The sequence below is a fragment of the Pantherophis guttatus genome, chromosome 1 (genome assembly GCF_059756535.1).
Source record: "Pantherophis guttatus breed Tessera chromosome 1, ASM5975653v1, whole genome shotgun sequence".
Classification (NCBI taxonomy): domain Eukaryota; kingdom Metazoa; phylum Chordata; class Lepidosauria; order Squamata; family Colubridae; genus Pantherophis; species Pantherophis guttatus.
In genome coordinates this window covers 56714636-56742232 of record NC_142063.1, presented here as the reverse complement: position 1 = coordinate 56742232, position 27597 = coordinate 56714636, and the positions used below count along the sequence as shown (strand labels likewise).

The window sequence follows — 27597 nt, the reverse complement described above, 5'->3', positions numbered from 1 at the left end:
CATTTTTCGCTCCTGCCCCCTTTGAAATGGCCCCTTCGTCCCTTTTCTTCTGAGCCCCTCGCTCTAATTCTAGACGAGTATTACTTTGCTCTTTTCGTTGGCCAAGCACAATTGTGTTATTGGAGATAATGAATTCAATCCCCATCAAAGCGTATTAGCAGCGCCCTGGCCGTGTTGTAAGGGCTCCCCCCCCCTTTTCTCTCTCTCTTCAAGCGGGGAATGAAAGGCAGGCAGGGAAATTCGTCGGGGAGCCTCTCTGATAGTGGCTTTTGAAATTAAGGGGGCCGAGGGTTGCACTTTACGGTTTTGGGGCTGAAGAAAGGCTAGCCGCTTTTGATGCGAAGCCGAGAACTACCTCGGAAGTGACACGAGTTAAATCAGCGGCTGTTTGGCTGAGTTGCCGCTGACTTAGATCGAGATTTTTCCCCGCAGGACTATAAAGCCAAAGGACCACGGATACTGTTTTGGAGAAGGCGCGAGATGTTAGAGCATCGCTTCACACGTGCGCTTAAATTAAGTAGCTTCTTTTCCCCTGGAGCGATCTGGCGGCCGCAATTAATTAAAGCCGGCTCCCCTGGCAGGCTTACTTCTTAATGATGACAAACTCAAGCGATGACCTGCACAAGTGAATGGGTTGGCAGAGTTGGAAAGAGAACAAGCCGGACTGTTGGGACATCTTAAAGCTAAAAACAGCGCTCGACATAAATTAGCTAATTTCAAAGGCCAAAGAGTTTAGAGCAGTGTTTCTCAACCTTGGTAGCTTGAAGATGGATGGACTTCAACTCCCAGAATCCCCCAGCCAGCAGTGCTGGCTGGGGGATTCTGGGAGTTGAAGTCCACCCATCTTCAAGCTTCCAAGGTTGAGAAACACTGGTTTAGAGGAAACCAGCGTGGGATACCTAGACAGCCATAGCGGTATCTCTTTGCGTGAAAACTCGTGATTTAAGGACCGCTGGCTAAATTCACACATTCTTTTTTCTCTTAATCTTTGTTCATAGAAAGCTCCTCTTGGCTTGGAGTTTATTATAAACTCCAAGTTGCTATACAGATGGTACCTTCTTTACCAAAGGAAGATCACCCTGATCCCTTCACTTGCCTCCAGTAGCATCTTTTCAGCAAGTTTATGGCACCTATTCAAGCTATTAGGATAGAGGGGCTACTTCTCTTTCCTGGATACAAGTCCTCTAATGCTTTAAGAATCTCCAAGTCGCATCCAAATTTTGATGATTGGTTGTTGCTATTTCCCCCCCTCCTCACCCCAAGGTTCTGAATGCTACACCGAACCCTTAGCTAACCAATGGCTTGGCTAAGATGGTTGGTCAGGATGCAGTTCAGTCTGTTGCCGGAACAGCTATTGAAAGCTTTAAGTCTTAATTATCTTGTTTTATATGGAGTTTAGCAGAACCAGGCACAACAGAGGTATCCTTAAAGGGAAGTCTCTCACCCTCATTGAGTTAAGTGGATGTCCTATAGGATTGCAGTCTTCAAGATGCCACTGTCTGGGCAGAAACAAGAGCAGGGGCTGCTTATTTGAAAATTAAATGAAGGCATCCTCGGTCATTTAAGCTGACTAGGTTTTTGAGACATCCTGGCTGTCCACATCAACTTTTTCCTCCCTAACTGCACATTTTTTGCACCCCAGACTCTGACTTGAAATAAGGACCATTGTGGGGGAGAGCCAAAAGGAGTGCCCAAAGAGAGACCTTCACTAGACACTGCCATCCTGTTTCCCCACCCCAGCAATCTGTCCCTTCCCCAGGCTCAGGGCTCTTACCCCTTCACTCCTATTTTCATGCTAAGATCTTTATGGAGAAAGGGGCATGAAGCCCCCCCTTCCTCCTGCCCTAGTTACCAATCTGTTGACATTTCCATCTGCAGGAGGAAATCTTCCTCTGCCTGAAAGCCTGACTGGTCAATGAACAGAGGCTGGGAAAGTCAGCTTAGACCTGGATGGTACTCCACTCCGGCTTCAAGATGCAAGATCCTTTAGCTTGGATTCCAGAGAGCCAAAGTAGTCTTGGTTCAAGCCAGCAAATATGTTTCTGGTACTCCAAAGAGGTGGAAGAGAGAACCAGACTTGGCAACAAAGGCCCAGTAGGCCACAGAGTGTAAGTGAGTCTTCGGCACTTAGGTGGGAGGACCACAGGTCCAGGGGCCACCTGCCAGGTGGCAAGCTTGCTTTTTTGACAGAGAATCAGGGTCCATGAGTTTGGTTTGTGGACCAAATTTGCACCTTCCAGAGAGACTGGGAAGGTCAAAGTTCTGCAGGTGAAGCTTTGCATTTTAAATATGAAGGAGAACTGTCACTTGCACATATATGATATTGCTTTCTTATTTACTGTTTTACCTTTGCTACTCATATGGAGTGTCTGCTACTTGGAGTTGACAGTGACTGAATTGCCTTTTAAGACTGAGTGAAGGAAAGAACGAATTTCATACATACAGTACATAAATTCCTTGCTGTGGTTCTGAAGAATGGATGGGATGGCTTCATCTCAGCCAGGGGAAAGCTGTTCAAAGAGACCAAGGTTCTGCCATGCTTCCACACTGCAATTCTCTTAGTTTCTAAAATCTCTATTCAGACATCCTGAACATGGTTCAGGATATGTGGCCATGATGCACCTGTTTCTGAAGATGTGCAAGAGTAACTTCCACTCAACCTGGGTGTCTACTGATTTTATCTATTGACTGGATTTAGATCCACCTTTCCTCTAGATGTGACTCAAGGAAGCTAATAAAATAAAACATCCCATTGTTTTTACAAATATAATTGATCCATATTAACTGCACACACAATCAAAATAGTTTTATTGCCTGATTTTTATTTAATCATCTCAGTTGTGGATTTGGGAAGGGTAAATACCAAGGCAGAATGGTTTAGGTATGTACAGAATTTTAATTAAACGTACAGTACATAAGGACTAGACCAATACTAAATATTATTCAGGAGATTTTTAAGGGTTTTTGTCATCCTGAGAACATCAAAATATTCAATTATGATTAGATTTTTTCTATTCTGTTCAATTGTCCCTACCATCTGGCAGTTTTGATAGTGGTAGCCCATTATTTTGGGAAAACACCATATTGGAAAAGGCGATTCTCATAATATGGAAAAGCTTTACTCATGTATCAAGTCAGATTATGCTAGAAGACTCAGTTGTTGCTTACAATAGTTTAACAATAAATATAAACATATAACTTTTTTTCTCAAGCCTATCACTTATTCAGTTCCAGAGCTACACAAACATGAACCAAAGCTGAATCATTTTTAAATGGTTCCTTTTCTGTTGCAAAGGAAATTCATCTTAATTTGGCATAAGACCATTGCATATTGTTTATATTGATTGTCCTGTGAATTTCATATTCTAAAGTTGGGGATCTGTGGTCCTCATATTATTGGACTCCAACATCTATCAATCCCTGCCAGCCAGTTGTTAGGGGGAGATGGGAATTGTAGTCCAACAATAACTTAAAGGTCATAAATTTATCCATCCAGTATTAAAAGCTAATAAGAATTTGCTATTACAGACCACGAGAGGTGCTACAGAGAGATTCCCATTGATATGAAAGAGTGGGGAAAGAATTAAGCAGTGAACACTGAGGCAGGGTAATTCAACTGATAACATATGGGATAGCTGTGATTTACATAATTTATATAAGACACATTACCTTTTCCTGAAAGCAGAACATTGCTAAAAAGGATTTTGAGATGGGGTTAACGCTAAGTGTCTTAGGTTCATTTCCCCTAGCTGTGTGCTTTCACCCTCCTCTTACTTCAATTGGAGCTGCAGCACATGATGTGTTTAGGCTGGAATGTGTGCATTTGTTGACATTCAAATACTTGCCCTTAGCCGAGTTTCTTAGAGAGGTGACAGATGAATTCATTTCATTTAAGCACAAAGTTAGCAGGTCTGTACACACTTTCTGGAGAATCTGTTCAGTGGGACTTGCTTCCAAGTAACTTCATGGAATCCTGCTGTAAGATGATTCCAGCATCGGTTTTAGAGTTAAGAGAGTTGGATTTGTTGTATAAATTTGTAGTGGAAAAATCAAGTAGAAATGGATGTCATGTTGCTAATCTCCTCTAATGAGCCTGGAATAGTGCTCAGGCACTACATACAGGAGCATAAATTAAATAGTAAATCCCACCTACCTATAATTGGTCACTCAGTCACATTGTGTGCAGAAGAAAAGATTTGCCTATTAAGGAACATGTTGCATCTGTAATGAACTGGTTTTGAATGGTCTTTGGAAGTTAATAGGCCAACGCTGCCCGCTGTGACCTTAGGTAGAAATCTGTCAATTTTAGTGGCACCTCCTTCCAAATAACCAGCACGTTTCGGTCAACAGGATGATCTGAATGTCATGTACTTTCCAAGAAATTCTAAGAAATTTTCTTGGGATTTCTTAATTTTTAACAAGTATCTTGAGGATTTCTGCAAACTTACTGTGGCTCAGCATAGAAATGAAGGTGCTCTAAAGCCCATCTTCATTATTGTTATATCAGCACAACCATGGTTGGATGATATAAATTACTAGTGAGAAAGAATGCAGAATCCAGAGTTGGTTCCTGATCATTGGACAAGTGTGCTGTCTTCCTTCTGGGTCATGGTATAGCAAGACTGAATGTATTGCAAGCAAGAGCCAGCAAAAGTTCAGACTCCTTAATGCTTTAAAATCCTTTCCCTCCATCTCCCCACCTTAAAACTGAGTGTAGCAGTGGGTCTTTCCTGCCTAGTAATGTTCAAAAGTGAAGCAGTTTAAAATGCCAGTGACAATTTAGAATGGCAATTAATTGAGCTGTGTAACATTGAAATCATTCTTGCTTTCCAGTAGGAACAACGATAGCTGAAACGAGATACTTTGCTAGATATCTATATCTATATAATATGTAGGTCTTACTCTCACATAAATGTACACAAGATTGCAATCTTAATTGCTGTGATCTCAGCTTTCAGTCCCACCCTACTTGCAATGCACTTTGCTTGATCTCCAGCTGTTGCACCGTTTGTCTTCTGCTTGGTTTCCAGTAGAAACGCCAAAGAGGTTGCAAAGCATTCCATGTGGCTATTGGAATATATTCTTTGCCATTCTTTTTTCTCCCTCCCCCCCCCACACTTTCCATGGGGAATGAAAACGAAATCAAAGTGCAACCCTACATTGGGATCTGCTGTAAGTGAGCTTCAGTAAATGAGATCTTTACTTTGGGTTGCAAACGTATACACACACCCTTGGGAGTGAGTTTGATTTAATTCAATGGGTTTTTGTTTCTGACTAGACATGTATAGGATTTCATGGCTAATATGCTTTGGTAATTAATCAGAGGGGGTGAAGGGCTTCTTTCCAAGTCAATGCAGTGTTTGCCTATTTGCATTTTGCTCCTCCACTTGAACTGTAAGGTGTTCTAATATATTGTACTTGGTACTTTTTTTCTCTATTCTAACAGTAAAAATGCAGTCCTAGCTGTTTCTAAAGGGAGGAGGAGAGGCTGAGCAGAATTTCTTTCAGTTTGTAATTTGATCAGAAAGGACTTTTGCCAACATCTTCATCTTGAGATAAATAGTGCAATGAGAAAATATTAATGAGAAAATCTAAAGTCAACTACGTAATTATTTTTGCTGCCTCCTGTTTTAAACAGATAAATAAATGTTTGTCAAATCAGTACAAAGAATATGAACTTTGATTTGAAAATAATACAACATTCCTAGAGTTCTACACTTTAAACTGAACTTTAAAGAAAAAGCTATCACAGCTACAAGTCTCTTGTATCTTCGTTTCTAAACGGGCTGGGCTAATAATGAAACAAATGGGTTGGTACCCGAATTATGAACCTGCCTTAAATGGGTCTCTTATCCTGAAACTAGAAAGGAACCCCCTCTTCGTTGGTTTGACTCACTACTCCGCCTATTTAATATCCGGATAGAAACACTGGTCTATTCAGTGGAATAGACTATTTCAACATTCAAGATCACAGCCCATCAATTCCATCCCCAAACCAGTTCAGCCGAAATACTTGGAGGTAATATTAAATACAGTTATCTAGGAATAATCAACGGTGCTCTTAAACGGACTGATTTCTGTGTAGATATGCATTGGATACCCTGTCTTGACTTGGGTTAGGGTTTAGTTATGTAACTGGACTTAACAAGAAATGTGACGGAAAGGGAAGGAACTGCGACCTGTCTTTCCCGGACAGAGCAACGCGGAGAGCTTTGAAGGACATTTGAACGCAAATACAAAACCTGCACGTTGGATCTCAGGTCCCCTGTCAGTCTTGACTCCCTTTCCGGTTAAGATTGCAGCAGGCTTTGATAGGAACAGAGAGGGGGTGGGATACTTGGCAGCAGGCGTCCCCCCCCCTTTTTTTTTTCCAGGGCAACCCGTTTCCCTAAAGAGTTGATGCAGAAGAAATTCAGCCTCCTGGGGAAAATATCTGTGACGAGCCTGGGGGATTGGAATCTGGGATGCAAAGTCGAGTAATTCAGCCCTACCAACACGTTTGGGAAGTGACAGGAAGCAGGAAGGGGAATTCTTTACCTGGTGTTTGCCATTCCGGCCGAAACGTGCAACTCAAGAGGGCTGGATAGTTTGCTCGGTCCAAAGTTCAAAACTTGGAATTGGCGCCCAGATTGTCTTTCAGGCGCTCGCGCGCACACACGCGTCAAGGGAGGCGAGGGTCTCGCAGGCTTGGGACCAAAATGGCCCTCTCTGGAAATAGAAGCGTTGATCTCGGCTAATCTGATCTTAACTATCTCAGGCTGCAGAATAATGTTGGGGGAAGCGAGGGAACTTCAGAGAGAACAAAGGCGGCTTTGCATTTCGTCACCCTTCCCTTCTTCGCTTGGCTTTCCACTGCTGGCCTGCTAGGAAAAACGGTGGCCGATCTGTAGCTTCGCCAGAGTGGAGGAATTGCTCTCCTTCTACTCTTCCGAGTGGTTTCTTGAGCAGCTTGTGGTGCGGTAGGAAACCCAGCAATTAAAAAACAAAACAAAACGTGAGGTCGGAGGAAGGCATCCTGCCCTCCACAGTAATCCAGTCCTTAAAATAATTGCTTAAGTAAGTCTCACCGAATGGGAGACAGCTTTCTTCCAAGAAGAGGGGCACCGCAATGCAACCGGCATCTCCGAAAGAACCCAGCTCCTTGCCTCCCTGCCCTAAATGCAGCTGTATGGTAGGCGACCTAGTTGCAAAGGTTGCATTACTTTTAGTTGAGGGAAGCTTCCAACTCTCTCTCTCTGCCTTCTGCCCGGGAGGGCTATTCCACCGAAATCAGCGGTATTTTCCTTCTGAGAAAATAAGCATGGTCTGTACAGGCAAGATCCTGGAGCCAAGCTGCACAATATTCAACTTTGGTTTAACATCACAGCTCTCCAGTATTGATGAGGGAATCACATTGTACACTTTGCATTTTGTGTTAAGGCTGGAAAAAAAATCAATTCATTATTATATGTGAGTATTAAGGAGTCCTCGTTTTTGGCACAGGACCTTGTTTTCACTGCAAACATTCAGTCCTGTTCAACGTAAAGGCACCAGCGTTTAGATACCGAGCACATTCACTCAATTGCAAATGCAATGCAAATCCATTCAAATCTGGAAAAGGTTCTTTTCCTGACTTCTATAGGATGTGGATGGAACCCACATAGACCGACTTTACCAATTCGTGCTAGAGTGATGTTTAAAAGCAGGTTATGCTGTCTACATAACATATATAGGAAGGGAAGAAGGCAAAAGGATTTCCCAGCAATCTCAAAAAAGGTTCAAGTATAGTTAAACGGGGCGTGGATGAAGTGGTCACTATTTAAAGAATCTTCAGTTCAAAACTATTCTCAAGCTCATTTTTATAAATAAAAAAATACACTGTTGTGTGCCTTCGTATGCTTATATATCATAGTATACTGGTATCCAAATAGTTTGTCCTACTGATTTAAATTATGTTCCTTCCAAATCGGTGGCTTTGGATCATATTCTTGGAGGACATGCTGAATAAATTAACATCAAATGTCACCTTGTAACTCAGGTACCCAACATTCTGAAATATTTCCCCGCAACATTTTCCTTTAAATTAAGTTGATTTAGAAATAAGGTAAAATATAAGAATTTATAATTGTAAATGCACTTGTTTTAGCATCTTTCTTTAATCCTGTGTATTCGTTCTGAAGCCATTGGATGCACTTTTAAAAAAAAAATACAAGGTTAATATTAATTTGGTGAGCCAATGCAATTTGTGATTATTCAGCCCTTTTCTCATATCAGCTTAAATTAAATCTGAATATTACAGAACGAATTACAATTATGGGTTTTTCCTTCAAGGAAGAATATTTCATTTATTTTATTCCTTCATTTACACCTTTATTTATAATTTTAAAAGTTGTTTTCTGCGTAACCAGGTTTGGGACTTGACTCAATTATCTTCTGTTAATTTTTTTAAAAGAAAAAAAAAACAGTAAATGTGTCTGATGAGTACATCTGGAAAGGATAAAAAAGTGGGATATTTTCTGGACCACATGATTTATTTTAGAATTTCAAAGTTACTAATTACCTGGAGAAACGGCTCCCAAAACGTCTCTCTTCTGGTCTGAACACGAAATATTATAAACGTTTCCTTCGCCTCCCTGCCTCCCCCCCCCACGCCCTTTTGACTGTTTGGGTTCTTTACACCAGCCAAAATCCAGTTAGCTCTCTTAAAGGCTTCAGTAATATGCTGAATTACTCCCTGCTTGAGTTTAATGGAGTTAAATGAGCCTGAATGATGGCAACAGTTTTAGCTGTCTAGCACGTGGCTTATTAAAGACGGTAATTGCATTTGAAAAGGAAAGACATTTCCTGAATCCGCAGGAAGAAAGTCAAAGAGCTTCTCCCCTGAAGCTGGAATCTACCTAGCTTTTTGGCGTCCTGTGGGACCCTGTAGATCAACATCCCCCACCCCAAATGGAATTGGCCTTGGGACAACTGTTTGACATTGCTGGACAAAGTAGATACCCCCTTTAAATTGATCACAAATGAGATTTTTAGAGAATGGCCCTTGCAAGAACCTTTCCTTTTTCTTTTTTAAATTTATTTTAGAAAGAGAGAGTGACAACTGAAAGTTTGTCCACAGGAACAAGTTTTGTTTTCCTTCTGCTGGCTTGACGCTGAGATAAAAATATAGGCAAGAATGGCTTTAAGGAGTGAAAGCTACAAGCAAAAACAAAACTGTGAACTCTCCCCAGCAATGAATTAACTCTCATCTTCCACAACCCCATGTTTTGATCTAGGTATTTCTGTGTTAAATTGAGGGTGGGAGCGATGTTTACATTTTAGGCTTTCTAACAATTTGTCATCTTTCACAAACTACCTTAAATATATCCCCATGGCAATCAATCTCCTTAACTGATCTGGGGAAATCGATCCACTAAAAACCAAGAAACCACATTCCCTGGCAATTAGAAAAAAGCAAATAAAACCGTAGTCCATAAAATATGCAGGTGCGCGTGGCTGTAAAGATACTTATAGGCGCATGCATCTACTTATTCTCCAACTCCTTTGATTAAGAGTAAAGGTCATATATGGATTGATTTTTTTTCCCTCCACTAGAAACGCTAGGCATTAGCCAGTGGAAGTTTCTGCTCTTCTTGGTATGCTTTGCAATATTAAGGGAGAAATGAAGCTGTGCAGCCTTTTTTTTTATTAGCCAAGCTCCTAGTATATCTTCCAACCAAACTGCATAATCTATATTCTAGACTGAAGGTTGAACCCCAAAACTCACCTTTTTAGTTCCTTAATTTTTGACCAAAGAGGGGAGGGAGGGAAGAGATTCACTGCGGTAAATAATAAGCTAAGGTGAATGGGGGAAAGTGTGAGTGGTCAGAATCAAGTCATCAGGTTGTCTGGCCTGTTTTTCTTGGTCTCTCCATCTAGAAAGGTTGGGCATTGTTGAAAGAATTGAGTTTCATCATCAGAGAGTGGGTTATCTTTAAGGAGCAATACCCTTCAAACGTGCTGGATCTCAAGTCCCATTTTTCTCAGCTGGCTGGAGATTGTGGTTGTTGGGAGTCTAGAGGGCATTTGATGGAGAAGAACTGAAGTGGATACCGCTTTTGCAACAACTAACTTCCCAATGTTTTGCAAAGCAGATAAAAAATTCTATGAGAAGTAAAACGATGTCATTTATTTTTCAAGGTCCGAGCCAAGTTGGTACTATCCTCGAGACCCGCTGTCTAAGCCATCTGAAACCTGCGGCCTTGAATTAAACATATTCATTTTAAATGTAGTATTATAGGATGCGATCTAAGACCATCTCCAGCCGAAAAGGCTTGATTAAATAACTCTTTACTCAAAAGGTAGACAAATCAGTTAGTTACAATTTCTGAATCTTGCAATTAACTTTTGAGAAGGCCTCCCACAAAGTTAGTCCCAGAGATGCGGATGTTCTGACTACTCTAAGTACTTCTCGAAAGAAAGCAGGTTAAGGCCCATTCCCCGTTGACTCGGAAGGGGGATCGGCAGCGTCCCAAGAAACTCCCCCTCCTCTCTTCCCCCCAAAAAATAAATGAATACTGGTTTCCTTCTTTCCACTGGAAGTCGATCGTCGCTGGAGTGAGAGAAGAGTCTTGGTGAAAGATGAAACGTCTCTTCCAAATCCATTCCCGATCCTGAAGTCTCTTTGCTTCGAGGCTCAGCCCCATCCCTCGTGTCGCGTCCAATCGAAGAGCTTCCGGGTCTTTTCCGACGGATTGCGGGAGGGTGGGTCGGTGGGGGAGCAACAAGGCCCCCATTGAGCTAAAGCCCGCGACTTGGCGGGAGTTGGGGCTGATCAAAGCCAGGCGGGAGCTCCAGCTGAGATCTCCTGTTCCTCGACTGTGCAGGATCACACGCAGCCCGGCAAAGATGGGAGAGATCGGGAAAACGGGAGCACGCCTTGGAGAGCCCATTGTTACCACGGTTGCCAAGTCAGTCGAAGTAAAAAAATAGGCCAAAAAAAAAAAAAAGAGGGGGAAGAGAGAAGGGGGGGAGCGAGGAGAAGGAGAACAAGGGCACCTGTCTCCTTATGGTGACCAGGTAATGCTACTCCAAAGTCTGGAATGAAAACCCTTTGATTTTCGGTCTTTATTTCTTCCATCTTGCCTGCATATCCTACATGAATTTCTCTTGGAATCAAACTTTTGCTCAAACGCAGTTGAGGGGGTTGTGTTGCCGAATTGGGGGGAGGGTGATCTGGCGTAAGTAAATGGCTTTGTGGACCCTCGCCATTCTTCCTTTCCCAAAATTTCACCCCTAAATTCTATCACTATTGTTGTATGTACATTGAGAGCTTACGCCCCCCCTCCCCGAAACAAACTCCTTGTGAGTCTAATTACACTCGACCAATAAAGAATTCTAAACCTGAGGACGACTGGAGAAGAGCGGTTGGTTCCAAGCCCCACAAAATAAGGACCTCCGAGGTGGCTGCATTGTAGGGTGAGAAGACTTACCTTCTGCCTCTAAGATAAGGACGGCAACAACAGCAGCAGCAGCAACAGTTATAATACAGTCTACGTTTATCAGGTTTTCAATTGATTTAGAAAGAGGAGAAAAACTCGTTGGGCCCAATACCGGTTAGCAGCGTAAACCTCAATTGTGTACAATAGGGCTTATGTGTAAGTAAACAGGCATATGGTCTCTACTGTTGTGCCAGACTTAATAGGACGACTTCTCTGGAAAGCGAATAGGATTGCAGTATTGTGTGCATGCAAGAGACACAAATGTGTGTATGTGTGTGGGCAGGTGTACGCATAATACCATAGTGGCAACAACTTACAAAATTCTGTTCTTTGTCCCGATACACCTAACTGGATCTTTCTTTCTTCAGTTTTAAGGAAAACTCTTTAAACATTAAGGATGTAGACCTGTGCATGCATGGGATTACATGGAATTCACGGAGATTTATTTGCCAAGGAAGATATCCTAGTGTTGAGTTCCATTAGTAAGGGCAAATACATTTTTCAATGGAAATAAACTCATTAAATGGGACTGCAGCATAGCTTGAACCTATATTAAACTCCACCAGAGGCCTGCTTTCTGCAGAGCACCACCAACATTCATGGCAGGATAAATACACCAATGCTTATTTTTTTTTAGTTTAGTTCAGCATTATAACCTGAATATAAACATATACAGTCCTGAACCACAAATGTACAAAAAGCATGACCACATGCTAACCAGCTGGTCCAATAAAAGCACTGCATGCGTTGGGAAACGTATGAATAACATCCCTCCCATAAGAGTTAATTCCCCAAATATATTGTGAGTATAACTTCATTTCAAGGTAGGCATAAATTGCACCAGAAACAGTATTTAAACTGTTTGTATTTTCCTATTGCCCCATTAACTTGGCGAGTTAAATTCCATTAGTAGTAAAAACCTCCTAAGAAATGTACTCCCAACCTTTTGCGTCAAATACAACAGATTGTATTTGTGCAGAATTGTTTGCAAGGTTAATAGCCATTATCCACTAAGGTGTTAGCCTTCAGAACTATACGACTAGATTAGGTTCAGTATAAACAACATTCTATTCTTGGGGATTGGGGGGTGTAAAAATCACAAAGAATCCCATTCCAGAATTTACTTCTAGACTGAAAAAGCCCCTGTCCATTGAAGAAGAAAGTCAAAGTAACCCCCACTTTTTAATGCTATAGACGGTGACTATGATTCCAGAACTCACTCAACACATTTCATTTTCCACTAAAACCAATAAAAATATTCCCATTGATACAATCAGTACAGGTATTTTTCATGCCAAGTTTTCATTCTAGTAATGAAATTGCTAGAATTTCATTCCTAAATAACAGAAAGGAATTCAGTTAGGAAGGGAAGGAGGCTTCGGTTGCTAAAGATTGGCTTTTTCTATAAATCCTCGCCCTCAAGCTGAAATAAACTTTGGTGTGCTTGAAGAAAATAAGATCTGTTGTACCGAAATCCCTAATTCAGTTTTTTTAAATTAAAGCAAATATTTTAGTTTGTGACATTTTTAGTAGAATTGGTCTGATATTCAGTAAGTTTAATAAATATTTAATACACATCTAATAAGGTGACTCCTTGGAATAAGGTGACAGAAGTCACAGTTCTGTCATTGTTCTCCTAATATATTGCCTTGCCTGGAGAGGGAGAAAAACTGCCAACAATTCCTTTTGTTTACCTCTGTCTTCCTCTTTGAACCCTAGGTTCATTTTTAACTGGCCTAGAAGTAAATATTCTTTCAATAATGGAATAAAGTAAAAGAAAATAACCAAAATCCACTCATTGATAATATTTGATTTATTTAAAGTCCTTAACTGGAAATGATAAAAAAAAATTAAAAGGAGAGGGAGAAAAAAAACATGCTCCATGGCTTATATTTTCATAAAAAAACCCAAAAGAATCAAAACATTTTTTTTTCAATTACAATCACATTTATTATAAAATTAAGATTTTTTTTTATTTTCTTTAAAATGGTGTGTCATTTTAAAACCGTTTATTTAAAGCACTTTCAAGCTGTCAAGAAGAAAGTATAAACCGTGCAAATAAATTAAGAATATTGTAAAGGCAAACGGGGGTGGGGGCGGTGGGGGGGGGGGGAAGGAGGGGAACCAAAAGGGGGAAGGGGAGAAACCAGTCTGGCTACGCTGAAACATCATGTAAAAACTGAAGAAAGTGCATTAACACTGGATGGACGTGCTAACAACGGTAGGGTAGAATTAAGCGGCCTCAAAATAATAATAATAATAATAATAATTCAGGAAGGTGGTGACTGATCTGATGAAAAGCAGCCTCGGGAGCATCTCCCAGTTCAGAATATTCTTCGACGCAGGGCTCGAACAATAATAGTCCTAGAGTTCTGGAACCCACGGAAGGGGTTGAAGGGGGGGGGAGGGGGGACTCCGAGATTAAATAACCAAGTCATCCATGTAGTCAAGAGATTTCCTGATGCTGAAGGAGACTCCTTAGTAACAGCTTGTGGGAAGTAGGGGGGGGGGGAGTTGAAATAATAGTAACATGCCTTAAAAGGCTTGTGTGACCTGTACAGTTGTGTATCCTATCCAGATCCCATTGGAAATGCAGGAGACCCTTTCTCTCTTCCACTTGCCATCTGTGCTCTGTCCCAAGGCAAGGAAAGGGGGGGGGGTTCGGGACCTGTCACCCGTGCTTCCCTGGGGTCAACGTGTCTGCGGGGGAGGGGAGGGGACGAGTTCAGCAGTGCGTGAAACAAACGCCCTTTCCCCAAGTCTCCAAACCGAGGCAAGTTCTCCCTCTCTGCGCTGCCTCCTTCAAAAGGTCGGACTCCTAATCTAATGTCAACTCTCCGCCCGGCTGTTTACCTGTTTACCGGGAAGAGCCGCACGCAGGCCAGAAAGTCCGGGCTCAACTTCGACCTACTGAATCCACTTCGGGGCTGGGGGGGAGAAAAAAGATCCCCCCACAACGCAGAGGCTTCCCAGAAGCCACCCACGCGCGGAGGAGAGCGGCGCGGGCCGCCTGGGTCCAGATTCGGTTATTTCAAGCAACCCTTTTTCTGTTGAAAAATCCCCACCCCCACCCCACCCCACCCAATTTTGGCGAGATTGCTTCCAAGAGGACAAAGCGGGGAAACCCAAACGATGCGTTTCCAAATGGAAGCCTGCCTTGCTTCGTTCAGTGGTCGAGGGTGGTATATGTTTCTATTTATATATATATATATGTACAGGGCTTGTATAGGAGAGCTGGGCTGGGATTTGCTGGACTGGTCAAGCCGAAACCCGGAGAAATGGGACGCACTGGCGGCGAGCGTTATCCGAGCCGCCCCGAGAATAAAGTAACAGTCCTTTTCGCTTAATGGTGTGATTCGTTTGCCTTTTCGGTTTTCCCTCGCACGGATCTCGGGCTGGAGGTGGGGGGGGGGCGGTCAGTTTGGACAGAGATCTGAGGAGAGCCACAGACAAGGGAGGGAGGGAGGGAGGGAGGATTCCGCTCGCTTGACCTTCCAGGCCCACCCGGCCGGCTAAGAGGTGTTCAGCACCGGTCTGGAATACACACCTTGGTAGTAGGAGGGCTCCAGGGCCGAGGGCTCAATGCCTCCCCTCCCGCCCATGGAAGCGCTGCTGAGGGGCAACCCGCCAGGCAGGCCGGCCCCGTAGGAGGAATATTGCAGCGCCTGCTCGTAGGCTTTGAAGTCCAGCTTGTGCTGCTGTTCAGAGGAGGACATGAGGTTGTTGATGGAGAAGGGGTGGTTGAAAGAATAGTGGGGGTCGCCCTTGAGGTGCAGCTGCGGCTCGTGGGGTCCCAGCGCGTGGCCCGGGTGACTCAAGGGGGCCAAGGCGGGCCCGCCGGGGACCGAGGCTGCCGCCGCGGCCACGGAGGGCTTCAGCTCGGCTCCGTTGCCGTTTTGGTCCAGGGCTTGTGGGCTGCCGGCGCCGTGGTTGGCCGGGGCGGCCTCCAGCTGCCCCCCTTTGCCTTGGCCTCGGTGCAAGGGAGAGCCGGCCCCGCCGGGGTCTTTCCTTCCCTCGCCTCCGCCCGATCCGCCCTTGGCCCCGGCTTGCTTTTCGCACTTGAAGCGCTTCTGGCGCCGGAGGTAGCAGCCGTTCTCGAACATGTTGCCCGAGTCCGGGTGCAGCGTCCAGTAAGAGCCTTTGCCCGGCTTGTCCGGCGAGCGGGCGACCTTGACGAAGCAGTCGTTGAAGGAGAGCGAGTGGCGGATGGAGTTCTGCCAGCGCTGCTGGTTCTGGCGGTAGTAAGGGAAGAGGTCCATGATCCACTGGTAGATCTCGCTCAGCGTCAGCATCTTGCTGGGCGCCTGCTGGATGGCCATGGTGATGAGCGAGATGTAGGAGTAGGGCGGCTTGGCGTGCGGGTAGCTGCGCTTGAAGCTCTTGGCGTCGCGGCCGCGGCTCAGGTTGGAGGAGGCGTATCCCATGGGGCTCATGCAGGGTCCCATGGCCCCGTAGGCGCCCAGGCCGTTGAGCGAAGCCTGCGGGCCGCCCATCGCGTTCATGCCGCCGGGACTGAGCGCCGACCCCATGGCTGACATACTGTTCATGCTGGCTCCGGTTCCCCCGGGGCTCAAGCCGGCCCCCAGGCTCGGGTTGGCGTAGGACATGTTGAAGGAGCCCGAAGTCATGTTGCCGCTGGTGGTCATGGCGTTCATGCTCATGTAGCTGTTCATGGAATTCATGGAGCCCAGGCCGGAATTCATGTTGCTCACTGGCACCGTCGAATAGGCCTGCGGAGGGAGCACAGGTTAAAGCGGGCGCTTCCGACCCTCCCGCCCTGCCCTCTGGTCCCAGGTGAGGTTCTCAGACTTGGCCCCCGAATTTCCCCTTGGAGAATGTATTTCCCGTGCGGCCGCCCTTCCCAGCTCATCCTTGCATTGCAAGGAGAAAAGGTGAGCGAAGCCAGCCTTCTGAAGCCCCAGATTCCGCAGAAAGGGAATCCTTGTGCCCAGCTTTGTCCCCAAACTTTCCAAATGGATACTGGTTTCCGCACTATCAGTTGCTAAAGAAAACTGGAGAATTGGCAGAAAACATACACCTCTGTTATTCACAATAAGAAATGGCATGCATCCGAAATACATAGGCCAAAATAACGATAATGATATAAACATTTTGGCTCCATTGGCTGCTTTGATTGTGGTACTATAAACATATATTTATGCCTGTGAGATGGGTGGCCTCACAGGCATCCACAAGCCCAAGTTCCCTTTTCAGAAAGGAAGGTAAGTTTTGCCCAGGGCCAAATTTGCAGAGCTGGGATCCTGTTTGCCCTTTACACAAACTGCAATTGTGATTTTAAAGAGGGGTTCGATTAAGCTCCGGGTTAAAGATCTGGAGAGATGTGGAGAACATCTGCCCAAATCCCCATGGCGGGAGCAGACTGGAAACCAGAAAGCTGCAAGGCCCAAATTTTCACCCGCCTTTTTGGCCAAAGAGCAACTCTCCTAGGATCCAGTTCCCAAATCGGGGGCAGGCCTCCAAACCTGTTTCCCACCTTCGTTTTGCTTCATTGAAGGCCCACCCAATTTTTATTTTTATTTTTTTCAAAATCTAAGGGCAGTGAATGCAAACCGAGGTTCTCCTGAGCTGCTCAGAATTGCATCTGAAGAGAGCGAGGCAGACCCTTTTCACACCGAGAAGGCCCACTGAGCCAGCCCCACTCACCGCACAGACCCCGGGAAAGGGAAACGGTGGAGGGCAAGCGACCTAAACCACAAAAGGTGGATCTTCCCAGCTCCTCACCGTCCCCGAGGGAGCCCAAGAGAAGCCGAGGCCTTCATATCCGCCACGGGCCCCGAAGCCAAGAAAGCGAGATCGCCGCTTTTTCTCAGCCCCGCGTCCCCTCGCGCCCCTTCGCTTGCTGCCTTTAGGCTTCTGCTTCGGCGGGGCGTGGGGGGAACAGCCTGGGCGACGTTGTTAGGAGCCCCTTTTCCCCCAGGGTCTTGGCTGGCTCCTGCTAAATCGGGAAGCCTTCCCTGGCTGGGAGGAAGAACGGTAATTTCGGGGCAGGAGACCGGGTAATGTCCAAAATCAAACAAATGATCCTGAAATTTAGGGCCACGTTCTTCTCTTTGCCTTGCAGCCTAGGAGTTTTGACTAAGTGATAAAGGACAGTCGAAACGCCGATTTAAATTAAAGATCCTGCCGTAAGGCGCTTTAACAAGGCTAAGGAATAATCCTTGGAAAGGCTTAAACTTTCCCCTTAAAAAAATCGAATTATTAAGCCACTGATTTATTTATCAACCTATATTGAAAACTGTACGGGAAAGGTTACGCCTTATAAACTCGTCGCTTCATTAGCTTTGTAAATATCGCCTATATTTGAGCTATATTCTGTGGACTATATCGTCCCACACTGTTACGATTATAGTTTTGTATTAGCGGAAATATGTCCAGGAATGGTGATATTTGAAGGATAGGCTACGTCCACAATAGTGCTCGCTTAGGCGGAAATGTCAGTGTGGGTAGGAGAAGATTTTTGAAATTCTAGGAACCAAATCCAGTTTAGAAAATCTGTACCAGGAATTGGGGGGGGGGAGGAATGTCTTCATAAGCACATGCAGAGTTTCTTACGCGCGTTTTGAACTGAATACGGAAGTAATAGGAATGTGCCAAATTCCTTTCAGTCTAAAAATACTTCCGTATAAAGTCAGAATGTAAGTTTAGCAAATTTAAGAGCTGGCAAAATCTTGTTTGCCGATCCCAGACTCCATATTCGCCTAAGGTGGTCGTTTTATTTTCTCTCCCACCCCACTGGAATACCGGTGAGGCGGGAAGACGCACCCAATGAGTCTCAATCCCTTTCTTGAGCCCCCTTTCGACCCCCTAGCATTAAACTGGAAGCTCCTCTTTTTAACCACTGGCCGCATCTGCCGCCCAGCAAACCCGGATCATAATTCCGGTAAAGCCGCGCACAGCAATCCCTTTCCTGCACGCGCTTCGGACTGTTTATACGTCTCATCTCATCGCTTTCTTTTTCACTTTATAGGGCCACGTTTCCCGGGTTGCAGCTTTTTAATTTCACGTCCAGCCTTTATTCACGAAAAGGCTCCATTTATTCCCCCCACCCACCCCCAGTTAGGGGTTCCCAGGTTCCTCCTCTACCCTTATTGTTCCTTCGCTCGCTTTTGATCCTTTCTTTCAGGTCTTTGGAGCATATTGTAAAAGAAGGAACGTGGACATGAATGGACAAGGAAAAGTTAAGGCTCCTGGTTACGGAGTCGGATGGCATTCTCGACAGCGCCACCCGCCGGGCTCCGGGAGAATTGATTTCTGTTTTCTTTTTAATCTCTACCCCTCCACTCCACTCCATTCCCCCCACCCCCCACCCCCCACCCGAACTCCGTGAAAGAAGCGGGCGGCAAAGTACACCCACAAATGCTTCTTTTGCCTAGTGGAGGAACAATACTGGCCCAGGTGAGGAGTGGGAAGGGGACCAGCCAAACGTGGAACGGCTGCCCAAGGGGGGCTCCTGGTGATTGTTCCCTCCCGGCACGTACACAAATCGAGGCCCTCAATGGAGGGACTCTGGCGCCGTTGGGAGGACCTGGGATTTACAACTCCGACGCGTAATCCGAGGAGGTGATCAATAACGTCTTCCTCTCCCACCCCCATCGGCTCCATTGCCACTGATCTCCCCCCCCCACCCCGCACCCCGCATTTCCGCCGCCCCCTCCGTTGCCCCGCGGGACGATTGGAAATTATGTTGATTCCTTCCCGGGCTTTGCAGCCAGCTGTAACACTGGAGAAAGCGGGTTTAGGCGCCGTCAGGAACTGGCACTTAGGCTCGATTCCCGGGAGTGGGGGAGACCCTCTCCTTGGCTGAAGCCCTCCCGACCAGGTCTCGGATCCCGCACCCCATCCGCCCACCCGCGGGTCCGCTCACCTCCTGAGGCTCGGCGTAGTAACTGTTCCAGTCGCTCGCGTCGTGCCCTTCCATTTTCACAGTCCCTAACATCCTGGAGTCAACGTGCGCGGTGTAACCATCCAGTCCCCTCTTGGCGAGCGCAAAGGGAGGTCAGAAAACGGAGCCCCCCCGAGTCTAGCAGGCAGCCGGCCCCCGGGGAGGGCTCAGTCAAGCAGGGACGTTGGGTGGCGGCGAGCCACTCGAGAAAGTGAGGAAGTGCCGGCTGGGATGTGAGCGGAGTTGAGCTGAGGTGGATCTTACGTTGCACCAGCCGCCGTCGCCGCTGCCGCCGCCGCCGCCAAAGCAGCGCCCACTCCTCCTCCTCCTCCTCCTCCTCCTCCTCCTCTTCCTCCTCCTCCGCCTCTCCCCATTTGTCCGCCGCACAAAGACGTTCGCACCTACCAAGCCGCAGATGCACCTGCAAAGCAGGCAGTTCCACTCGGCTTGCACACTCCCCTGGGGCGTCTCTTTATTTGCAAAGCGGTGTAATTGGTTTATGCGGGACGGCGGGGGGGGGGAAGGGAGGGAGAGAAGGAGAGCGAGCGCAGAGGAGGTAAAAAAAAAAGAAAAAGAAAGGATTGGGGCGGGAAAGAGAGCGCGCGGAGGGGGGGAAGAAAGAGAGAAACAAACCCAGAGAAAAAGAGGAGGAGGCAGGAAGGAAAGGAGGGGGACAAGCCTTTGGATTTAACACCCCCCCCACCCTCTCCGCCCGCTGCCGCTGGTGAGGGCGGGGGCAATTCCAGGGAAAGGCGGCACTCCTGTCTTATGTTCAAAGAGCAGAGCGAGAAGGGCAGCCGCCCGACCCTGCCTAGGAGCTTTTCCTGTCGGCTCGGACACGTCTTTCCAGAAGGGGAGCAGAGCCAAGCCAAGAGCCCTGGGTCGTCTGGACGACTTCTCCTTTGGAGTTAGGCACAGATGGCTGCTGGGTTTAGGTTGCCGTTCTTTAGCAAAAGCTTTCTCGGTCGCGCTTGAACTTTGGCGGCAGTGGCTGAAGTTGGGACAGCAAGCAGCAGCAGCAAGCTGGGTTCCCCCCCCCACCCCTCCTTCCAAGGATGAATAAAAGAAGCAGGGGGCTTTTCTTCCTGCCCGAGTCGAAGGGCAAGAGGGGGCTCTTGGTCCCCTTCAACAAAATAAAGCGCCCCTCTTTGCAAAGGGGGAAAAAAAATCCACACACTAAAAATGTAACCTTACAATGGATCGCCGTCCTGCATTATAGCTCTTCCTCCCTCTCCCCTCTTTTCGCTCCGTCGTACCCGCAAAAACGTAATAAAATAGACTTAGTTCCATCTGACGGGGAAAATCTGCCCTGGAGGAAAGTTTCAGCACACACTCACACGCTCCTTTGGGCATTATATTCTCGCTTTCGGGCAGAAGCACCGGCTGGATACATGAGTCACTACTGTGACGTTCAGCCAGTCCAGGCCCAGCGCGTTGAGGTCTGAACGGTGGATCCCTTGGCCTGAAACCTCCGCTTGGCAAAGGGCCCAGGTGAGTCATTCCGACCATTTTTATGGCTTTCTTCCCCTGAGCTCAACCTCCCGCTCCAGCCCCGCGCCTTGCCTGGAAATCGTCACCTTAGGAACCGCCTGGGCGAGTCAATAACAGGTGATTGCTACGGGAGATTTGGGCGACTGAGCCAGAAATGGCTGTGGGGCACGAATCTTCGGTTGTCCTCCTGCCATTGCTTTAGACTATATTTAGATTTTCTCTTGCACATTTACTCCACCTGTCTAGCGTTGTTCTGCAGGGGCATCTCTAACTCTCCTGGATCGATGGCACACCGCAAAGTCCTGCTGTTGGCTCTATGGAGGCCTCCCAGCATCAAAGAGTTACCAAGATGTCCAGTCTCACTTGCTCTCCCCAGCACTGGTGGCAAGCAAATGGGTTGGGAAGCAATTTCATGGGAAGAAATGAAAGCAAGCAACCCAGGAGAATTCCCCTCCCCACAATGTCCCATAATTTAAAAGTGGGTCTTGGGAAATCATGATTTTCTATGGGTTGAATCCAAGGTTAAGTATGTTTTCCTGAACAATTGGCCTCCTTTTCATTGACTTCAGTAGAATAAAATAATTTAACTGGAATCCAAAGCCAGGCTATTTACAGTAGAGTACTATCAAGTAGACATTTCCTCGGAGTAGTTACCTTTATTTATTTTTCTCATTTCTGAACCGCCCATCTACCTCAAGGACAAATCGGTTTCCTCAGAATTAAGGAATAAGTGCATTAGATGCCACAGAGGAGATGGTGGTTTCTCAACTCAACCCCACTCCTTGTCCTTTATACCTTCAAACGCCCCACGCCTAATGGCAGCCCTAATCAACAATTATGCTGCAGTGTAAGCCACTTGGAGAAAATAAGGTTCGCTGAACTGAACTCCAGATTTGGATCGGTTCCAGTAGAGCCCATTGGCTCAAGGGATGCCGGTGAGGTTGCCAGTTAATTTCCAGAGGCGTAAAATTGGCTGGAAGCCAAGCGTTTAATTCTGCCAGGGTTGAGCGGATGCTAGTCTTCCAACCTGGCGTCCTTTTCACTAGAATCCACGTTGTGTGTTTTTATTTACGTGGGTATACCGAAAGAGGTGAGAGTTCTGGGCGTTCCCTAATTTGAGCATCTTTTTCAACGGAGACCAAGGAAAAGGGTGCACGGGAGTAGTATGAGCAGGATCTCTCCCAGATGGGGCAGCACAACCACGGCGTTACGAAAGGACATTCTCCTTGTGTGGAAGATGCCTTCTGGGTCAGCTCGAATACAGGCGCTGCAACTGGAATCCGGATCACCTCTTACGAGAATTTTCCTGGCGGTGTTAAATAATTTGAATCCATAATACTATGGTTTACTTGGGATGACAAACCTATGTTTATTTATTTATTATTTATTAGTTCAATTTATATGCCGCCCTTCTCCGAAGACTCAGGGCGGCTTACAATGCACTTATAGCAATAGCCTTCATTCTTTTGTATATACCTGCTTATTAGGGCTTTTGCCCCCCCCAATAAGCGGTGTTTCTACAAAGTCATCTTATTGCCCCCACAAACCGGGCCCTCAATTTACCTACCTCGGAAGGATGGAAGGCTGAGTCAACCTTGAGCCTGGTGAGATTTGAACTCGCACTAATTGCAGGCAGCTGGCAGCTAAGTGCTACATAACAGCACTTAGTCCGCTGCACCACCAAGTTTTTTTTTTTTGCATTCCTGAGATTTCCTTGAATTCTCCATCAAGCTACGACTTGTCCTTATTGATTCATGCTGATATGTAGTTTTATTAATAAATATCGATGAAACCAAAGCAAAAGTTTTTTTTTCAAGTATTGACATCCATATTTTAAAAATGTTTTAACATGCTAACAAAAAGCTTCTTTTTCTTTTGTTCCCTGCTGCCAAACCCCCTTCTTAAATCTGACAATAAAATGAAGTTAAATCCTTGATTCAAGCGAAGATCTCAAATCAGCAGCAAAGAAAAAAATGCTATTAAAAAAGGAAAAGCGAAACATATTCTTGCATAGGTACCTTGTTTTTACACCAGACTGCATTGCGAATGAAAGACCAAGAATAAAATGCTTGGGAAACAAGTTTGCCATGGAAGAACTTTTATACTGTAGCCAATAGCTATCATTTATAATACACTGATAGAACTTTGTGATCCTAAATGCATCATCTGGAATAAAATATGTTTAAATTAATAGGCATTATTACAAACACTGTAAGGCTACAGTAATTAGGATTTGTAAGGCTAATGAAGTCCATTGGAACGTTAACACCCACATTATGGCAACAGATGTGATAGAAGAAACAAACAACATTTTAAAAATCTCAGTCCAATGTGATCCAGAGTAATCCCATAAATTTAAATTTGAATGCTTTGCAATCCTTTGGATATCAGCCCATAAATAAGACTTGGTATCTAATCTAAACTTGGATATTCATAGACACTTGCAGAGTTCCTAGGGCCTTAATTTAACAACGGGTCTGCGGGGTGAGGATGGGAACGAAGGTGTGTATAGTGTGAACTACAGATACAGAAGAGAAATGACTCTCCCAGATTATGCCTTGGTTTCCCTCTCCCCAATAATTCAGCAAAACTGTATCATTCTACTTTAAATATAATCAGCGATGATGATGAGGAGGAGGGCGATCGTCGAGGAAAAGCTATTGGGATCATGAAGGTTTTTTTGATATTGGGCCAAAGGGTAAGAAATCGCAGCCAACTAAACTACCAGGCGACAAGAAACTGACTGACAATTCGAGCAATAAAAAAGTCAACTCTGGTTTACACTCCCGCCTTTTCCTACAGATTTTAACCTTGCGCGTTAAGCTTGGCATCGCCAGGGCACCGCGGTCCTCGCCATTTGGGAAGGGGGGGGAAGGAATTCTGACCCCCCCTGGGAGATGAACCTCAGCCCTCGGGGAGCCGGTGGAAGAAAAGGAAAGGAGACAAGGCCGCCGGGCAGCCGATCTGCTTCTGCAAACGCGCAGCGCCTCCTGTTGTTCGGCTGCGGCGCCAAGAGCGCAAGCAAGGGCAAAACGAGGCGAGCGAGACGGTGCCTTTTTCCGCCTTTCCGACGGCTGGCTCTGAAGAACGACGTCCAAACGCCCAGCCTGGCCAAGTGGCCTTTGGTAACTGACTTCCATGGGCGCCAAGGAAAGGATGCGCCGCTCGGATGTAACGTTGTACCATTGGATTGCGGGTGGAGGTGGGGGTTCATTCTGAGCTTCTGGCCACGGGTGGACCGATTGGCGGACCTCTAATGCGTCTTGCCCGCGAAGGAAGACGGACAGCCAGAAGCGGGCTGCTAGTGCTGGGGGTGATGGAGGGGGGTGGGGTGGGGGGGAGGCAGCCTCTCAAGAGCCTTCTGGCTCAGCGCTTCCCGAAGAGTGGGCGTGCTGCTGTGGGGTGGTGCCGGGGGCTCTAGAGAGCCGGCGCTGGCTCCCCACCTCCATCCTCAGCGCTCGGGGGGGGAGAGGCTCCTCCTTTACCTGCCGTTTCCTCCAGAGGATGATTTAACAGTTGCAAATGGGGCCGTGGCGAGGAGGGCTGCGTGCCAAGAGAGAACTCTAGGAGAATTCGGAGGGTTTTTTAAAAAAAAAAAAATTGGGGAGGGAAGGAAAAGGGAGAGAGCCCCTCGACAGAAAATGAGGAGGAAAAGCGTGATTTGGAGCCGAAGCAAATGAATAAAACATGAGAGAAGGTTGCTTCGCTCAGGTGATGCGATTCCCTAGGGAGGGAAGAAGCCGATTTAGCTCTCCCGAGGCCAGAAATGCTCCCCAACCACCGTCTGCGCTGCCCTTCTTAGGCCAAGCAGCGCCACTCAGCCGTCTTTGCCCGGGATCCAGAGCTTAACTTCATCACTGCTATAAAATACCGGGCACGGGACTGGTTGCTAGATGCGGTCAGCGGGGTGGGGGGGTGGTGGGGGGGCAGGGGACGGAGGGGGACCCGATCCGAACATTGTCAGAGGTATCTCACCGGCAGTTCCCAGCCAAGCACGACTTACCTCAAAGCAGCTAAACCGGGTTGGATTGCTTAAGGCTTGGTTAGGCGATCCAGGGCAGCCCAAGACTAGGTTAGAAATGAGATGTCGAAAAAGTCTCCCTGAAAAAAGCAGGGGAGGCCAACAAGGGCAGGGCTGCAGCCAAGAAAACCACCTAGATGTGTCCACGTGGCATTCAACTCCAGTTCCTGGGAGTCTTGGTCTTCGCTTTCTGAGCGACTGGAGCGCCGCTTCTGGGACAAGCCTTGAATTTGATCCACCCCTTGGGATCTCTTTTCTCTCTCTCTCTCTCTCGCCACAGAAAAGCGCCCCCTCTTGTCCCCGGGGCTCTTAAGAGCCCAATTCAGTCCTCTCCTTAACTACCCCACTTAGTTGCGCTGTAATGTTGGGAAGCGGCGGCTGAGAGGACAGCAGGATATGGGACTCCCGCACTTGGCTAAAGGCGCCGTTCATCAATCCTTTCTTTGAACGGCGAATTGAAAGCCGGACCTTTGACGCAGCAAATGTATCAGGAACCCCGACTAAACTTAGCGGTACTATCGTTAAAGGAAAAGCATGAGAGAATGAATAATCTACTAGAATGTACTTTCCTTTTATTGTTAAAAAACAACAACAACACATTCCCAGTATTAGTTTTAGATTGGAGAGTCCAAGTGGCAAGCAATTATTCCACGCGCGGAAAGAAGGAAAGGAAGGCAGGAGATAGATTTCAGTTTCTCCTGGACTTGGTTGGTTTGGAACATTTTAAAGCTGCCTTCGCGTTATCCTGGTGCCCAGGTGTATTCACATCCAGCTGTTCCAGATGTCTGGGTGGGAGGATAGCTCTACTCTTCCCCAAAACAGGAGGGGGTTCAGCCCTTTCTCTGCCTTTTGGGAGAAGGGGATGGGAGGCGTGCATTTGGTAGCTATAACTATAGGTGTTGGTAGGTAGGTATAGGTATTGGGTGGTAGGATGGTAGGAGAGGAGTGTATTTAACCTTGCTAATGGAGTTCTGGGATTTTGCGTCTGAGTCTTGTGACAGCCTTGGCTCTATCCTTCTCAGCTGTCTAAAAGGGCAATCAGATGGCACAGATAGCAGCAGATGCCTAGAGGGGTCGGCTTGTACCCGTTTTCTCCAAATATTCCTTGACTCGGAGGGCAAGACAACCCTTGAAATTCATGAGGTGAATTCCCACCCTCTGGATCTTCATTTAGGGAAAGGGAATCTGGACAGGACCAGAGGTTTTGCCAACATTAAGATTATAGGCAATTTAAGGACAGAATCGCTATGCCCGGGGCTAATTAAATAGCGGTTTGGAGGTTTAGTTGGCTGAGAAAGAGGGCGGGGGACGAACTGCTCTTGAATAGCCGCTGCACTCTTAAAATAGATGTCACGTATTCTGGAGACCTCAGTTTGTCTCAGCAAAGATTTTTTCCCTAGCTCATCATTTCCAGCAAACCGTTTCCTTTATTAGGAATAGCATATTCACCTGCAAGCATATTCAGGTGTAACCAAATACTAGCTCAATTATCTGAAAAGCCGAATTGCAAGAGCCTTGTTGTTTAATTTGGGTCTTATCACCCTTTCTATTTTAAGAACGCATTTCCGGTCTCCCCCACATCGTCCCAGTTTATTGCCACTGGAAACTGTTTATCGTTTCTTGATTCTGAGGCTCCAACATTATTTTCCTTCCATTCTGGGCTTGCTTATTGGTTTATTCCTCTCCCCCACATTAAATTTCAATTGCAACCCAATCAAAATTCCGCCTCTTTTCATAGATCAGGATCTGCAGGAACTGTTGCTCCGTTTTGTTGCGTGTGGTTTTTTTTAAAGAGCGCTACTGCATAGAGTCATTCATTCAACCAAGAAGGACCGTTCACAATAATCATAATAAAAGTATAGATGGAACAGATTTTCCAACAATATTCTTATGCTCTATGTACCCCCAATACACACAAGAAATGAAGTGTGTGGGGCGGTGTGGTCTAACAGATTGAGGTGACAGAAGATGACAATTGCTGCTCACTTTTCAGTTCGGGTTACCTTTCAGGACAGAGGCAATAAAACTGCTTGATCTTTCCATTAGACTTCTCCAGGTGAATTTCGAAGGCCTGAGATTTTGGAAACAATTCCAGGTTGATAGCATTTATGCGTTCTGCAAATGCGTTTGCACCGAGGCAAATCCGGTGTGCTTCAAGCCTCAAGATAGCCTCAAGACCGTAGGTGCCCAAATAGCTTCAGGATAGCAGCTTAAATCAATTTTGCTGAGAACGGATAAAATCGGGACGGGTTACCAGGGGAATGTCTTACGTATTGAGGAAAAGCTGCTTTTAACAAAATTTGTCTTTCTTCAATTTTTTTATTAGCGCTCTTCACTATCAAATTATGAATCTCAGGGATGCACACTGAAGAAATGGTAACAATGATGGGAGTACATTCGCTGTAAATTTTTATCCCTATTGGTCAGAGGGTATGGCCAAAAATCTGATCAGATGTTATGAGTTTGGACCTGTTCTAAATGATTCGCTTGGACTAGGATTTACCAGCGCTGTCAGAGAATGCAAATGATGCCCAAATAAATCTGTCTAGGGAAAGGTTTCTCAACCTTGACAACTCTGCATGCTGGCTGAGGAATTCTGGAAGTTGAAGTCCACACATCTTGAATTTATTGGTCTAGTTACGTATATCTTCCTGTAAGGATATCTTCGTTTATTCTGATAACCCTGAAAGGCAGCTTAGGGGGAGGGGTTCATTCACTCTTGG

General features: G+C 46.2%; 1 protein-coding gene and 1 long non-coding RNA gene across 2 annotated transcripts; one reads left to right on the top strand and one right to left on the bottom strand.

Moving 5' to 3' along the window:
* Positions 1-1884: 1884 nt before the first annotated feature.
* Positions 1885-5668, top strand: LOC132710689 (uncharacterized). The gene is made up of 2 exons (XR_009621395.2): positions 1885-2108; positions 5447-5668. It is a non-coding gene; the product is annotated as an uncharacterized LOC132710689 (long non-coding RNA).
* Positions 5669-13254: 7586 nt separating this feature from the next.
* Positions 13255-19655, bottom strand: FOXA1 (forkhead box A1). The gene is made up of 2 exons (XM_034418047.2): positions 19345-19655; positions 13255-16189 (listed from the first exon to the last, which is right to left on the bottom strand). The coding sequence occupies exons 1-2, from the start codon at positions 19414-19416 to the stop codon at positions 14972-14974; spliced, it is 1290 nt and encodes a 429-aa protein (XP_034273938.2). The 5' UTR covers positions 19417-19655; the 3' UTR covers positions 13255-14971.
* Positions 19656-27597: the final 7942 nt, after the last annotated feature.